Source organism: Periplaneta americana, chromosome 1 (assembly GCF_040183065.1).
Source record: "Periplaneta americana isolate PAMFEO1 chromosome 1, P.americana_PAMFEO1_priV1, whole genome shotgun sequence".
Lineage (NCBI taxonomy): Eukaryota > Metazoa > Arthropoda > Insecta > Blattodea > Blattidae > Periplaneta > Periplaneta americana.
Genome location: NC_091117.1, coordinates 194,875,832 through 194,892,999, shown reverse-complemented (window position 1 = coordinate 194,892,999; position 17,168 = coordinate 194,875,832). Strand labels below are relative to the sequence as shown.

The 17,168-nt window shown below is 37.5% G+C and overlaps 1 protein-coding gene across 5 annotated transcripts in view; it reads right to left on the bottom strand.

The window, feature by feature from the left end:
- Sur (Sulfonylurea receptor) overlaps positions 1-17,168 on the bottom strand; it is a 177,600-nt gene that overhangs the window by 122,971 nt on the left and 37,461 nt on the right. For all 5 annotated transcript variants that reach the window (XM_069834961.1, XM_069834953.1, XM_069834968.1 and 2 more), the window contains exon 2: positions 14,266-14,466. In XM_069834961.1, the coding sequence (XP_069691062.1) occupies positions 14,266-14,432 (167 nt within the window). In that variant the 5' untranslated portion in view covers positions 14,433-14,466. The remainder of the gene's footprint in view (positions 1-14,265; positions 14,467-17,168) is intronic.

The window sequence follows — 17,168 nt, the reverse complement described above, 5'->3', positions numbered from 1 at the left end:
TGTTCTTTATGGTTGTGAAACTTGGACTCTCACTTTGAGAGAGGAACAGAGATTAAGGGTGTTTGAGAATAAGGTTCTTAGGAAAATATTTAGGGCTAAGAGGGATGAAGTTACAGGAGAATGGAGAAAGTTACACAACACAGAACTGCACGCATTGTATTCTTCACCTGACATAATTAGGAACATTAAATCCAGACGTTTGAGATGGGCAGGGCATGTAGCACGTATGGGCGAATCCAGAAATGCATATAGAGTGTTAGTTGGGAGGCCGAAGGGTAAAAGACCTTTAGGGAGGCCGAGGCGTAGATGGGAAAATAATATTAAAATGGATTTGAGGGAGGTGGGATATGATGATAGAGAATGGATTAATTTTGCTCAGGATAGGGACCAATAGCGGGCTTACGTGAGGGCGGCAATGAACCTCCGGGTTCCTTAAAAGCCAGTAAGTATTATTATTCATGTGCAGTTTTTGTAAGCTTGCCAAGGCAATATTATGAAGACGTGTAAATTTTTATCGGTAAGGCAGCATCAAAATGGCAGACCCGTTCGAATCAATAGTAGACTCGCTCTAAAGCGGGTTCGATTTCCTCTTTGGCTGAATACCTGATTGGGTTTTTTCCGAGGTTTTATCCAACCGCAAGACAAAATGTCAGGTAATTTATGACGAATTCTCGGTTTCATCTCACCAAATACCACAGCGCTAACACTAAATGCATCGACGCTAAATAACCTAGTAGGGCTAGTTGATACAGCGTCGTTAAATAACCAACTAAAAAAGGAGTAAGCTACTTTATTGAAAAGTGCCGCTACTTCTCAATGTGCCTTAATAAAACACGCGGTGCATGAGTCGCTTGTCAGCCAACTTTTCAATGTTTTTTCTCGCTGTTATTTATACTCGCTTTAACATCTCTGGTTATATCGCGAGTTAATCTTCTGTGTGAAATCCGAAGGCCTATGTACTATTGTTAAGACTGGTTCTAATGTTGTGAACTACTGTAGATGGCGACTGTATACTTATGTATTACTGATTTATTATGAATATGATTTCGGTGATGAATGGGGCCGGTGATATTCAGGGATGTTGTGACCCGAATTTCCTAGCATTTGCCTTTCGGTTGAGGGAAAACCCTGAAAAAACCTCAACCAGGAAATTCAACCCGACCGGGAATCGAACCCGGGCCCTCCGCGTAAGAGACCAGCATGCTGGCCCCTACACCACGGAGGTGGTCTTTTCAATTTTATGCTCATAACTATGACAGAAAACTTTATCTAATAAGGATGAATCATTGTTTCAGCATGTGCTCTTTTGATGCAGTCACAAGGGGGGAAGGTCATTCATTTATGATGAAGTTAGTGTATATGTGACAGTGTTATTCATTGAAAAGTGACTTTTCCTAATTATTTGTGTTTTGCTGCTGACATATCGAGCAAAGGTACAGTGCCTAGAGATATATCCTTAATGTTCGAAAATACTACTTCTTTAGAGAAAAGATAAAATATTATATAATTCCCTTTGCAAAATATCAACATAATCTTCAATGGTAATACTTACTTACTTAGTGGTTTTTAAGGAACCTGGAGGTTCATTGCCGCCCTCACATAAGCCCGCCATTGGTCCCTATCCTGAGCAAGATTAATCCAGTCTCTACCATCGTATCCCACCTCCCTCAAATCCATTTTAATATTATCCTCCCATCTACGTCTCGGCCTCCCCAAAGGTCTTTTTCCCTCCGGCCTCCCAACTAACACTCTATATGCATTTCTGGATTCGCCTATACGTGCTACATGCCCTGCCCATCTCAAACGTCTGGATTTAATGTTCCTAATTATGTCAGGTGAAGAATACAATGCGTGCAGCTCTGCGTTGTGTAACTTTCTCCATTCTCCTGTAACTTCATCCCTCTTAACCCCAAATATTTTCCTAAGAACCTTATTCTCAAACACCCTTAATTTCTGTTCCTCTCTCAAAGTAAGAGTCCAAGTTTCACAGCCATACAGAACAACCGGTAATATAACTGTTTTATAAATTCTGACGTTCAGATTTTTTGACAGCAAACTAGATGACAAAAGCTTCTCAACCGAATAATAACATGCATTTCCCATATTTATTCTGCGTTTAATTTCCTCCCGAGTGACATTTATATTTGTTACTGTTGCTCCAAGATATTTGAATTTTTCCACTTCTTCGAAAGATAAATCTCCAATTTTTATAGTTCCATTTCGTACAATAGTCTGGTCACGAGACATAATCCTGTACTTTGTCTTATCGGGATTTACTTCCAAACCTATCGTTTTACTTGCTTCAAGTAGAATTTCCGTATTTTCCCTAATCGTTTGTGGATTTTCTGCTAACATATTCACGTCATCCGCATAGACAAGAAGCTGATGTAACCCGTTCAATTCCAAACCCTCTCTGTTATTCTGAACTTTCCTAATGGCATATTCTAGAGCAAAGTTAAAAATCAAAAGTGATAGTGCATCTCCTTGCTTTAGCCCGCAGTGAATTGGAAAAGCATCAGATAGAAAGTGGCCTATACGGACTCTGCTGTAAGTTTCACTAAGACACATTTTAATTAATCGAACTAATTTCTTGGGAATACCAAATTCAATAAGAATATTATATAAAACTTCTTTCTTAACCGAGTCATATGCCTTTTTGAAATCTATGAATAACTGATGTACTGTATACCCTTATACTCCCATTTTTCTCCAATATCTGTCGAATACAAAAAATCTGAACAATAGTCGTTCTATTACGCCTAAAACCACACTGATGATCTCCAATAACTTCATCTACATATGAAGTTCATAATAATAATAATAATAATAATAATAATAATAATAATAATAATAATAATAATAATAATAATAGTGCAAGTGAAAGAGTAATATACTGTATAAAACTGCACTAGAAATCGCGGAGATGAAAGAAAGGAAAACCCCACCCAATCACATGGCATGCGTGGGATGCGGGACAAGGTCGCGCGCCAGCTGTCTACTCAAGGTTTCTATCACGCACAATCAAACCCACCATGCCATGTGTGTGGCAGACAGGGATTAAACTTGTGGGACACATCTGTGAATTCCTGAAGAATGACTGAGTTATAACACGCAATAAATTAAGCTCACTCTTAGAATATACACGGTTATCACTCGTCATTTGTTTCGCATTCCCTACTTCTTCCTCATAGTCTTGAGATGTATATCTTGTGGTGGAGACAATTTATCCTCACAGCGAAGATAAAATGGTCTCGTCTATAGCCAGTTATTGATCTTATCACTTATCAGGCAAGGGCCCGGATTTATATGCACAAAATAGTAATATGCGTTACAAGAGCGGTATATTGAAGTTTTCATGTTCGAGGAAAAGTTTGAAAAAGCGAAACGTAGTTGAGCTTTTCTAATTTCCGAGAATTGAAAGAAAACATATCGCTCGTGTATCGTACATTATTTTGTGCGAAGATCGTTTATTACATACCTGAAAGAGGAATTTCTAATTAGTTGCAATGAAATCTCCATCTTGGTTTCTGTTCAATGACGGCAAATTTGCAAAACAAAAATATCTATCTTCAACATTGTTGCTTTAAAATGTTTTCTGTGTTTACTATACTCCAGCAGGCCGTGATATACGTCTGTCTTTTTTTTCCCCCAGTCTATAAATGCGAACTTAAAACAAACGGTAAGGTTATGTAAAGATTTATTTTTCATTTTAATATTTTAACAATATTATTTATATAACATATTTCAGTAATAACATCGGCATGTTTGTTGATTTTCACGGCTTCCTTAATGTTACTTGCATCACGAATGCAATGGAGTTGTAGAGTTTACTTAATTTTTGCAAATATTTAAAAACAATAATTAACAGTGCAATTTAGGTGAAATTGCAGTGGTAAGTTTCCAATTTATAATTATTACTATATTGAACGTCTCTAAAAATAATATGTTAAAAGCCTAAAGCAGTAAAATCAATATGTCACTTAGCGGTAAGAAGAGGGAAATTGTTATGTGTGTTAGGTTGGGAATACTGAATGTGGAATTTTAGACTTTCCGCGGATTGGTTTTGTGCGGAAACGAAGCAAATACGCACGATCTCGCACAATAGTAATATACGTTACAAGAGCGGTATGTTGACGTTTTCATGGTCGAGGAAAAGATTGAAAAAGCGAAACGTAGTTGAGCTTCTTTAATTTCCGAGAACACGAAAACAAACATACCGCTCGTGTATCGTACATTATTTTGTGCGAATATCGTTTATTACATACCTGAAAGACGAATTTCTAATTAGTTGCAATGAAATCTCCATGTTGGTTTCTGTTTAATGACGGCAACTTCGGGAAACCAAAATATATTTCTTCAACATTGTTGCTATAAAATGTTTTCTGTGTTTACTATACTCCAGCAGGCCGTAATATACGTCTGTCTTTTTTTTTTTTTTTTTTTTTCCACCAGTCTATAAATGCGAACTTAAAACAAACGGTAAGGTTTTGTAATGATTTATTTTTCATTTTAATATTTTAACAATATTATTTATATAACATATTGCAGTAATAACATCGGCATCTGGAATCTTGTTGATTTTTTCACGGCTTCCTTAATGTTACTTGTATCAGGAATGCAATAAGTTTCGTGGAGTAGTAGACTTTACTTAATTTTTGCAAATATTTAAAAACAATAATTAACAGTGCAATTTAGGTGAAATTGCAGTGGTAAGTTTCCAATTTATAATTATTACTATGTTAAACGTCTCTAAAAATAATATGTTAAAAGCCTAAAGCAGTAGGTAAGCAACGTGAAACAGTTACTGAGAATAGGTCTACACACTGCACTCCACTAGATAACTGAGTGGTCGTTTCCCTCTCCTCTACCCATAGCAAGTCTATGTCATTCTGACGTATCTTCCTCTCCATTTCGGTGAGCGGAAAACACGGCTCTCCCGCTCGTTGAGCGCTGTTTGTGCAAATATGTTATAGAATCTATCTAATATACATAGGCCTACATATGTATATCATTTAAATCTTACAGGGTTTTAATGGTCGCAAAATTTGTTCGTAATTCGGATCAGAGGAAATAACCAGAATGTATTTGGTCACAATGTTATACTGTAATTTTATTAAATAAATTACTTTTATTGGAAGGCACGTGGTACCGTCGCTGTTAAGGTGTTAAGCTGGAAAATCGCAGGTTCGATTTCCGATGGGTTCCTGGAAACAGAAATGAATAGGTGCTTGCGGTATTTCCTTGAGTTTTTTTTTATTCGGTTACCTTACGTCGCTGTATCAACATATTAGGTTATATAGCGTCTGAATGATATGAAGGTGATAATTCCGGTGAAATGAGTCCGGGGTCCAGTACCGAAAGTTATTCAGTATTTTCTCGTATTGGGTAGAGGGAAAACCCCGGAGAAAGCCTGAACCAGGTAACTTGTCCTGACCGGGATTCGAACCAGGCCACCTGGTTTCGCGGTCAGACGCGTTACTCCACAGGTGTGGACATTTCCATGGGGATATAAGGGTGTATACCACGTGTGCCAAGGTTGGAGATTCCTCAAATGTGTACTGGTAAAATTCCAGAAATGCCACGCGACTAGAGCAATTACTGCAGGTATAATATCTACAGTAAGTAGCCTATGCCACAGTATCTAAACTTGTTTTAAGTAGACATGTGTCTGTTTGGGCTACTTTTGTAGACTTCCATTTCTACAAATTGAAGACATTGATGTCTGCTTCACAGATGACATGATGGCTAACTGAAGGAGACAGAATAGATTCCTTTGTGATTACATATTCGACAACTATATTTCTCCAGACGCCAAGTTTCTCCCTTCCCAGAATGTGGGCAAACGTACACTGTACAGAAATTAAAGAAAACACAAATGATGTAGAATCGTTCCAGTCCAAGTTCAATTTTTCCTTCTATCATACCCAACCCGGCATATTTTTCTTCACTTAGCCTACACCCTACTGGAATTCGAAACCTTGAAATACTTAAAAATCCGAAGCAGTCATCAACACGTACCAGTGAGAAGAATTTGTAAAGTCTGTGACAAGTACAAGCTTATTGGGATTCTGAAAGAACAGTACACTGAAAACAGAATAGGTAACACTAGCAGATTTTGTTAAAAGGTCATCTTACGAAAACAGATATTCTAAAATTAGTGTAATAAATAGGGACTGGATTTATAGGTTTTCACATTTTTTTTTCCTTGCTTCTGAACTAATTTCTTCGATACTTTTCCGAATCATGACCCATAGGAGTCGTATATGTGAATTCTGTTGAACCTAAAAAAACCTAAATCATTGTTGATGAACGTTATCCTGTACTTCTTGTACAGGGACATCATTTTATTTTTACTTCAATTTTTATTGTACCTGAGTTTTTGAATGTACTTCACTCCCACCCCTTCTACTAATGAAGTTCCAACTGTCCTCCAGACAGAATCAGGGCTGCGTATAGTAAACAGCACTGAGTTAGTGAGTATAGTACGTTCCAGAAATATGTTCGCGTTTTCCAGTGACGAAAGAGCTTTCAGTATTGAACCATATTTTCGCACAGGTACTGTTCGTTTGCCTACGTCGCATCCCGATTTCCCCCACCTGCTTCTGCTCGCCCCTCTGTAAAATCTGGGCTGTCTTAGCTCTTGTCTGAAAAGATTAATTTCTGTTAGGAATTGGACGTCTACGTAATATTATACAACTGTTTAAAATAACGTAAATAAAAGGGCCTCGTTAAGTAATTAACTGTCACGTGATTTTCCCCCTTTCTACGATCCTGCGACATAACCACTTGGACGGACAGTAGATAGCATGTCTGAGTAATTTTATCTGTGCGGGTCGGGCAGAAGTGAAAATTGAATATACAGTACGTAAGGTACTCTTTTATAGAGTAGGTACAGAATTTCAACATGACGAAGGACGAAACTGGCAATTAGAATTAGATGCAATAGTCTATAGTGCGATAATATGCACAAAAGAACTGAAGTCTGTATCGAAATGAACGGCCACCATTTTCAAAAATATGTTTAAATATTCATATTATGATTATTTTTCAATTGAACTTCATTCTCTATATTGTACGCTAATGTGCTCTAGACAGTGTAATATACACTGCATATGAATACGTTCGCATGGATAACTCATTTCGTGAGTAAAAACACTTATTCTTAATACAGTACTGCATTTTGATTAAACAAAAACCTAATGAAAATTATCGAACTCAAAATTGCGATATTTCCTAGTTTACGTAAATGGACGAACTACTTTTCTTCCCTCCTATACCTAGTAAAGTGATGTGTTTGTGTTTTTCGCCAGTATCATCGAACTCCAGTTGTGGAAGGGGGTAGCGAACGGTGTTTCCGGTTCTCTAAAGGTATAGCCAGGTTAATATTAAAAATGTTAGTAAAAATAAAATGATGTCCCTGTATTATATATTGATTTTCTTTTATTTTGAGATAAATAACAATACATTTAGAGAGAGAGAGAGAGAGAGAGAGAGAGAGAGAAGAAAGAACACTCTCGACGGGAGGAGATTCTCTCAATTCCTAAGGCAAAATCTGTACTTAGCAGTGACAACCTCTATGCCTCTCTTGCTTTCCTCAAGGAACATTTCAGTGACTTTGCAAAATATATTGAGTACTTGGAATCTTCGTCACTACGACTGAAAGATACAATTGGTGTCATTGACTCGCTTGTACAGAAACAAGTATCAGGACTCGTGGGTGAAACAGTCACATTAAAACTGAATGTCGACCTGGTTGGCGAGTTGGTATAGCTCTGGCCTTCTATGCCCAAGGTTGCGGGTTCGATCCCGGGCCAGGTCGATGGCATTTAAGTGTGCTTAAATGCGACAAGCTTATGTCAGTAGATTTACTGGCATGTAAAAGAACTCCTGCGGGACAAAATTCCGGCACATCCGGCGACGCTGATATAACCTCTGCAGTTGCGAGCGTCGTTAAATAAAACATAACTTTTAACTTAAAACTGAAGAAATCCAGGGTTTGAAAAAGTGAAAAATGTATGCTCCATTCTCCAGGGGGGAAAGCTTCAATTGTCAGTTACCGTGGGTACCTGCTGCACTGGCAGCGATGAAATTTGCACCTATGACGTCAAAAGAACCTCTTCGTCTTCAAATGTATTTTGAAAGACAATAGAAATAACTTCTCAGTCGAGAATCTTGAAAAGTATTTGGTCATACATTGCAACCAGGAACAGTACCAGTAAATGATGTTTTGTTTTGTTACGGTACTTTTTAAAATAATTCCTTATCAAATTTGAACAAATTTAATTCAAAAGTTGTGTGTATACTGTACCTTTTAACTATTTAAAATTTAAATTTATATAGTTATATCAAGACAAATTATATATTACATAAAATGTTAATTGTTACAATAATTTATTCAAACTACAAATAATGTTAAAGGGGAAGGAGCAAAAATTTCGAATCTTATAAATTTTGATAAATGGTTTGGTTCTTGAAAAGGTCAGTTTCGTGGTCCGTGTTGCCTTAATAAATATATATTTATTTTTAAGTCCCAATTTACACTTGCTATTTGTCGCGCAACATCAAGCGCTTTCTGTCGGCTATATGTAGCATCACCGTTCACTCTTGGCAGAATTCTCGTCTGCTACTCGAGGCTAGTTGTTGAGCTCGAGCAACGTGTGAATGATGTGATGAGCCTTTTAAATGAACAGAATGGATTTTAACAATAAAAAGTAGCTGTTTTAGCTTCTACAGCTTCAAGTGTTTTGTTAGCTTGCACTAATGAGAAGCAAAAAAAAAAAAATAAATAAAAAAAAATAAAAATAAAAAATTAAAAAAGAGAGAGAGAGAGAGAGACTGGGAAAGGAGATGGAGGTCCAGAAGGCAGGAGAAAGGGTTATTCCATGTTCTCAGTAAAGATTTCAAACTGGAACAAAATTGTCCAATATATATTCATTATATTAAAATGAATTGAAAGCTTATTTTTTTTTTCTTGCATATTAACTTCTGGTGTTCTTTATTTTTGTTTTGATGTCGGAGGGAATAGTATTGGGACGAACAGACTCCAAATTTTTACAAATAAACTCCAGTGCATTTTCCCTCCGAATCCTATTGTGATAGTCCTTATTTCTGATGTCATAAAAGTATGGAAATTCCTCGTAAAGCTTGATTAATTTCATTACTTGGTTTTTGTTCCACTCTGACATGATGCTACAAAGCGCGCGGAAAGAGAGAAACAGCTGATTAAAAGTTGTCTGCTACTGCTTTTCCGAACCATGTTCGGGTCCTGTCGCGTCAATTCGGCTGGCCCACCTAGGAAATGTCGCACAGAAATAGAAACAGCTTCTACCCAGCAGATGTCGAATGGAAAGGAACGAAATCCGTACTGCGCATGCGCCCGCGCTGCAAGTCAAACGACAAATAGCAAGTGTAAATAGGGACTAAGAATAATTGTAAGGGTACATTTTTAACGATCGGGCAGTTTTTGAGACTCCTTTCAAAGGTTGAACGGAAAACCTTTAAAAAAACTATTTCACACCTATTCCAAAAACTTAAAATGGCTTTTTTAAAAGCCTAAAAATCCCGTCGATGTAATAAACTGCATATCAATATGCACAGAAAAGTATTCGTTAATGCATTTTAACCAGTACCGACAAAATGCGTTGACCAATCACCTTAACCAGACCTACGTAATTTCATATCCAGTCCTAAAGTCTGATAAAGTGGGAAGGGAAAAGATAATATGTGTCATTGTAGTCAGTTATGAAACTTTAGCGCATCTAACAATATCTCTGACCGGAAGTCTGACGACTAGCACTATATCGGAAGTCAGTTGAAGTGACCGTGGCTATCTCAGTGTAAAGGGTAAAGGGAGACGGACACGTACAACATTTTCCATTTTTGTACGCACTTTTTCTCCCACATATCCTGGAGCTTCCTAGATTTTTTGTTTTAATTCCTCCAGTAAAGCCATGTTTTCACAGATAGGTTTCCCTTAGCCTTCCAATTCTGAAATGATTGCCACAAGAAACGTATAGTGGGACCTAATTCAAGCCAAATCACAGGCGATGGACGGATCTTCGAGTAACTGTCTTGCCGTAGTGACACAAGCAGCATCCTCGGGTAGATTTTTTGTCTTTCTCGATCTTTGAGAAATGTTCACTTTAGAACTCTGCTGCTTTTAACCATCTATCCCATCGGGTAAGAACTGGTTGAGATGGCAGAGAAATATCTTTGAGCTCTTCTCTAATAGCCTTTAACCTTGACGGTGTCTTAACGAAAGCTTCCTTCACCGATGAGATTAATTTATGGACTTTAGAAAATTCTACCGCCGTCATCGTGATACCTCTCCAGAAATGTCAATGCTCAACCTATGCGCCTTTGTTTTGTGTTCGGGTGTCAGTTGCTTCTGCACCCACCTGGCACACACTTTCTTAAACAGGCGCTTCATGATAATTTCTTGCAATAAAGAGCGGGAAATCTGCAGAAAATGGCTGCTGACAAGCAAACGTTCTGATGGGGCAGATAAAAAAGTTAAAATTTTTCTTCCACCATGTTAATAATGTCAAAAGAAGTGCTTATACAAATTTTGGCCATTAGACCGCAGTTATAAGGGCTGTGAAAAAATAAGTTCGCCACGGGCCGTTAACAGAAAAAACACACAATTTCATTGGAAAAATTTATTGAAACAGATACAGCAATTGTTGAGCTATTTTTCAACATATTTTCCATCGGACTTGAGACATTTCTCATATCATAGGATCGACAGAGAGAGGTGCAGACGTAGTCACACGCTGGTTCCGATCTGAGGCGGCTGACTTCTACGACACAAAAATTGATCCCATGGTATGACAAATGGCTCAATTCCAATGGGGGATATGTTGACAAATAGCGTAACAATTGTTGTATCTGTTTCAATAAATATTTCCATGCAATTGTCCTTTTTTCTATAAACGGTCCCAGGGAAAATCACTTTCTGGACGGCCTCGTAATTGCAGTCGAGTGGCAAAAATTTGTATAAGCGCTTATTTTGACATTATTAACGTGGTGGAAGAAAAAATTTAACTTCTTTTATCTGCCCCCATGAGAATGTTTGCTTGTTTGTGAGTTCCGTAATCGTGAAGCGACGGTTCTCCACAATGCGTTGCCGCACTTGCTCCACAAGATCGTCCGTGGCGAGAGATGGCCGCCCACTGCGCTCCAATCATGCACATTCTGCCGACCTTCTGAAAATTGCCTGCACCAGCGACGCACCATCTGCTTGCTCATGATGGTCTGTCCACTCCAGACCCTTGACACAGTTGACGACGGATTTCGATCGGTGCTATGTTCTGTGCGTTGAAAAATTTTACCACAGAACAAACCTCGCAATTGGCGGGGGATGGAATTAGAGCCAACATCTTCATCTGCTATACTGGTGCTACTGTGAGGAATCAGTATCAACTGGCGCATACCATCGCTACGTCATGGATAAATATATGATAGGATGAGAATCTCCGATCAGCACCATATTACGTCTTACGGACTAAATAACAAGACCAGTGCCCGACGTCTTAGGTGGTGAACATTAGAATTACGTGATGGGTAGATTACCCAGAGTTCTCTACTTATCCGTTACAGACGTTAGTTGATATCTTCGTCTTTGACGGTCTTATTAATCAATTTTCTTAAACCTATGTATACTTCAATTTGTATAATCATATTTTTTTTTTGTAAAAGGCAAGTGTCCAAGAGACCTGGTACTTTTAATAAAAACATCTTGGAAAAAAAAAATAGGTTGGTTGAGAAGTCAAAATGGCAGCCAGAAACTTGCAAAAAATGGATATAAGTGATACGTGTGTAATAAGCAGTGTATGTTAAACAGTGATGTTTATGGATCTTGTAAAAATAGTGTTGCTGAATGTACTGTATTGTAAAGTAATAGTAATAGCCAGGGCCGCCGAGAAGGGGGGGGGCAAAGGGGGCGAGTGCATATGGGCCCGTGTGCAAGAAGGACCCGTCAGATTAAGTGAGTCTGATTACTTTTTATTATCATGAATAATTATTCGTAGATAGATACGGGTACTATAAAATTTTGAAAGAATATTTGTTACATAAATTTGACATATTAACTCAAACAATAGTAGAATTGATACAAATTACCATTTCATATGTAAATATTTGACTTTTATGTAATAGAATATCATGAATTAAATACTATTATAGTCACAATCATGCCATGGTATGAAAGAAAAATTTCACAACCTCGATCGGGAATCGAACCTGAGACTTCCTGTTCTCCGGTCAGGCGCTCTACCACTGAGCTATCGAGTTCGTCTCACGCCAAAGACTCGGAACACCGGAGAACAGGAAGTCGCAGGTTCGATTCCCGCTGGAGATTGTGAAATTTTTCTTTCATACCATGGCACGATTGTGACTATAATAGTATTTAATTCATCAATATGTCACATCAACGGACGTATATACGTCGCCCAAACATCGTAAGATGAAGATTACATTAATAGAATATCAGTTTCCCGCATTAACGTTCACCAACACGACAATTGGGGGCCCCGGCATTTGCCTGATCTATGTTCCCGTCGCTTTTACTGAACACGTTCGATTATTTAGTGGCTTGCCCTTTTTAACTACCAAACCCCCGCTGGCCCATCACAATAAGTGAACTCTCTTAAACCGCGTCGCAGGATAAGATTCTTTTTCAGTACATTGTATTTTCGTGTCGAAACTTTCGTCTTTTCGTTGTAGTTTGTTTAGTAAATTCTGTTCATTAGTGTTACTGGTTATTGTTTAACTGCACAATGGACAAGTACAGACATAAGTCGAGAGCTGAGAAGATCAAGGAGAGACAGAAAGAATTGGAAGATATTAATATGGGTACTAGACTGCGTGAAAAATATTATGAAGATATTAACAAAGAGGTCAGTGATGAGCCGAAATATTTAAAATCAATTCATGCCTCTAATTTAGGACCAACCTCACTGAAACCTATGAATCTCCTGAATAGTCTGAGGGAATTAAAGCTGGATACTTTATTTCCAAATATTTGTATAACCATTAGAATATTCGATACAATTCCTGTGACAGTTTCTGATGCTGAATGATCCTTCAGCAAAATGAAGGAAATAAAAAATTTATTCAGATAAACAATGTGTCAAGAACGATTGAGTAACTTTGGCTCCTTAGTCTGGAGAGCGATCTTGCTAGGTCTTTAAATTTTGGTGACATTGATGATTTTGCATCAATTAAGTCAAGGATGTTGATGTTGGACTAAAAGTTAGAAAATACAGGTGTTTAAGAATAATGCTTTATGAATATAATATAGAGCCTATTGCGCTAATGTGAAGTTTTGCTAAAACTTTTCAACGTAATAAAAGTGTATATTTTTAAGTTCGTATCTGTGTATGGTGCTATCTTTTATTTATTTTGCAAATAATTATTATGGTTAGAATAACTGGTAACTTGTAATTGTTACTTTTTTCAATGGGGGTCAGAATACAGTATTGCATAGGGGCCCATAAATTCTGTCGGCGGCCCTGGTAATAGCCTATAATAAATTCAACTATCTGTGTAGTTTTTGCAGACTTTTTCATTGCGTTGTATACTAAATGCCCAAAGAATACAATCCCAATTATCTAACCTTTTTTTTTTCTGTCTCTGTTTGGTTATAATATTTTAATTGAGTAGTGTAAAATAGATCGTCTCTTTTATCTTCCTGTAGGCTCCAATAAGAATTTTCAGTGGAAGATGATGTAAGGAATAAAAATGTAAATGTTTTATTTTAAATTGGGTTGGTTTGAGAATGGCTGGGGGGGGGGGAGGAGGGAATACTTTCTGCATAGTTTAACTTTTTTACCACCAGGTGTACTGCTGGATGTATGGAGTAATTAGTTTTTATTTTCGCCACTTTGTGTGCTGCTAGATGTAATAAGTTCGCCTAAAGATAAGAGATGGCAGCAAGATAAATTTCTACATTAGCGCCCTCTAGCGTGTGAGAGGGAAACTCGGTAAGTTACGCATCCTATTATATATTTATTACTCTGTCACGCACACGCACTAGCCTCTCACAATGCATGGCCTGCTATCTATGAGCTGTGAGGGAAACTTACTTTCTGGACGTACCTCTCGCAATGAAGGTAAACTGGTAACATAACTGGTTAAGTTTTTAATAAAAGCAACATTTGCTTTCAAGTCTACCATAAAATAAAAAAAAAAGAAAAGAAAAGGTTGTGATACTAAGATTGAAACTTCAGAAAGAGAGAATACTGTGTCTAAATGGCTGGAACGTACCTCCAACCATTTTCTCGAAGGAAGACGTTGGCAAGCAGGGCCACGAAGACACTGCAGACTGCCACTGTGATGTTAACAACGTCCACGTTACATCTGTCCTTCTCAGATGACCACGAGTATTTCGTAACTCTTGTTTCATTGAATGCAGTTGCGCAGAACCAGTCCATGTCGAAAGGTGTCACACTGCCCACTCAACTCGATCTGCAACGAAGGAGTGCATACAGGACAATTATTAATCAAACAGCAGAAACTCTTCCGGTAAAACAGCATAGTTTTCAAAATGAAACATCATGTACAGACTGTATATTTTATGACACATTTAGGAAAGAAACCTGTAACTTACAGTTCCCCCTTCCCAAAAAAAAAAAAAAAAAAGAATGAGACGCTGGGCATGTGAGACACGTTATTTATATAATTTGAGCCTCCTGAATACGAATATGACACGATGACAGTTGTTGGTTACGGTTTTTGAGAAATTTTCGAATTTATATCTCTATTCAAAATACTGCTTTATACAGGGACATCATTTTATTTTTACTATCATTTTTAACATTAACTTGCCTATACCTCTGGATCAACGCCGTTTGCTACTCCCTTCCACGACTGGAATTTGATGATACTGGCGTAATATATAAACAAATCACTTTACTAGGTATAGGAGGGAAGAAAAGTAGTTCATCCAATTACGCAAACTAGGAAATATTGCGCTTTTGAGTTTGATCATTTTCAGTAGGTTTTTGTTTAATCAAAATACAGTACTGTATTAACAATGAGTGTTTTTACTCACGAACTGAGCTGTCCATGTGGACGTATTCATTATGCAGTGCATATTATACTGTCTGCAGCGCATTAGCGTACAGGATAGAGAATGAAGTTAAATTGAAAAATAATCATAATATGGATATTTAAACACATTTTTTTAAAAATGGTGGCCGTTCATTTCGATACAAGCTTCAGTTCTTTTGTGCATATTATCGCACTATAGACTACTGTACCTAATTCCAATTACCAGTTTCGTTCTTCGTACTAGTAACTCATGTTGAAATAATTCTGTACCTACTCTATAAAAGAGTACCTTACGTACTGTAAATTCAATCTTCACCTCTGCCCGATCCGAAAAGATAAAATTACTCTGACATACTATCGACTGTTCGTCCAAGTGGTTATGTCGTAGGGTCGTAGAAAAGGAGGAAATCACGCGACAGTTAATTACTTAACGAGGCCCTTTTATTTAAGTTATTTTAAACAGTTGTATAATATTACGTAGACGTCCAATTCCTAACAGAAATTAATGTTCTCAGAAAAGAGCTAAGACAGCCCAGCCACTAGCTGGCGAATAAAAGCTGGTGGGGGAAACCGGGATACGACGTAGGCAAATGGACGACAGTACCTGTGCGAAAATGATTCAATATTGAAAGCTCTTTCGTCACTAGAAAAAGTGAACATATTTTTGGAACGAACTGTTTACTATGACCGTAAGGTTTCTATGACTGTATATGCGGTCTTGGATCTGTGTGGAGGACGGTTGAACTTCATTAGTAGGAGGGGTGGGAGTGAAGTACATTCAAAAACTCAGGTACAATAAAAATTGAAGTAAAAATAAAATGATGTCCCTGTATAATGACAATAAGGTTAAATATTCACTGTTCGGAAGAAACCCATTACTGCATAGCGTCTTAAAAATAGGACGTGTGTAAAATACTGATTTCTATGGAACTACTTCTTGTTTAGTACAGTTGGGGGCATTGTTTAAAAGATAAATTATTACATTTTATTATGGTGTTGCAGTGTTTGAATTCCGCGCGAACATTTGTTCATACCAGCTAATTTTTGACAAGATGGCAGGATAACAGTATTTTGTGACGCACAGCTGGTAAGTTCATTCTTAGTTACTCTGTAATGGTGATACAGAAATCTGATTTTTATTTTCACATTATGAGTTGAATACTTCAGTTTTCATGTGGTATATAACAACAATAAAATTTTCTTATATGTTGCTAGATACAAGGTGAAATAAAGTGCCGTCCTAAAAATAGGACGCCATGCCGTGTGCACTCCTGTAGTATTCTTTATAATATGCATATGGTTTCCATTACATTGTTTTATTTCCAGTCTAACCGTAAGTGAAATTCTGGGGTTAATGAAAAATCAAAATAATAATAATGAGAGTCTAATATATGTGACCCCTCCAGAAGTTTCCCATGATACAGAAAAAGACAGTGTTAAATCTGACGACGAGCATGAGGCTAATTTGAATAATCTTGGCAGTAAAATGCTACTTAGTAGGAAAGCGGAATTACAAAAAAAAAAAAATATATATGTATATATATATATATATATATACAGTATATATATGTAATGATGATAATTAAGATGACAATGTTGATGAAAGTATGCCAGAGTCTTCTAACATAAAAGCTGCAACGAATAATTTTGAAAGTACATTAGACAAAAATGAAGCTGAGGTTTCTCGCACAAGTTATTGCCGTCCGAAAAGAAGGAAGCTAATAGGCTATATGAAAATTTCAAAGGCAGGGAAGATAATTCCAGGCTAGAAGGCCATCGTAGGGTACTACTACAACTACAAGTACTATTATTATTATTATTATTACTACTACAACCACCAACGTACCGCGCCGTGACATCGTGGTCTAAGGCATCCTGCCTAGGACTCGCGTTACGGAATGCGCGCTGGTTCGAGTCCTCATTGGGAAAGAAATTTTCTCATGAAATTTCGGCCAGTGTATGGGACCGGTGCCCACCTAGCATCATCATACACTTGTGGAGCTACAATAGGTAGCGAAAATCCGGTTTCGGAAACTAGCTATTATTACTACTACAACCACCAACATACCGCGTCGTGGCATCGTGGTCTAAGGCATCCTGCCTAGGACTCGCGTTAC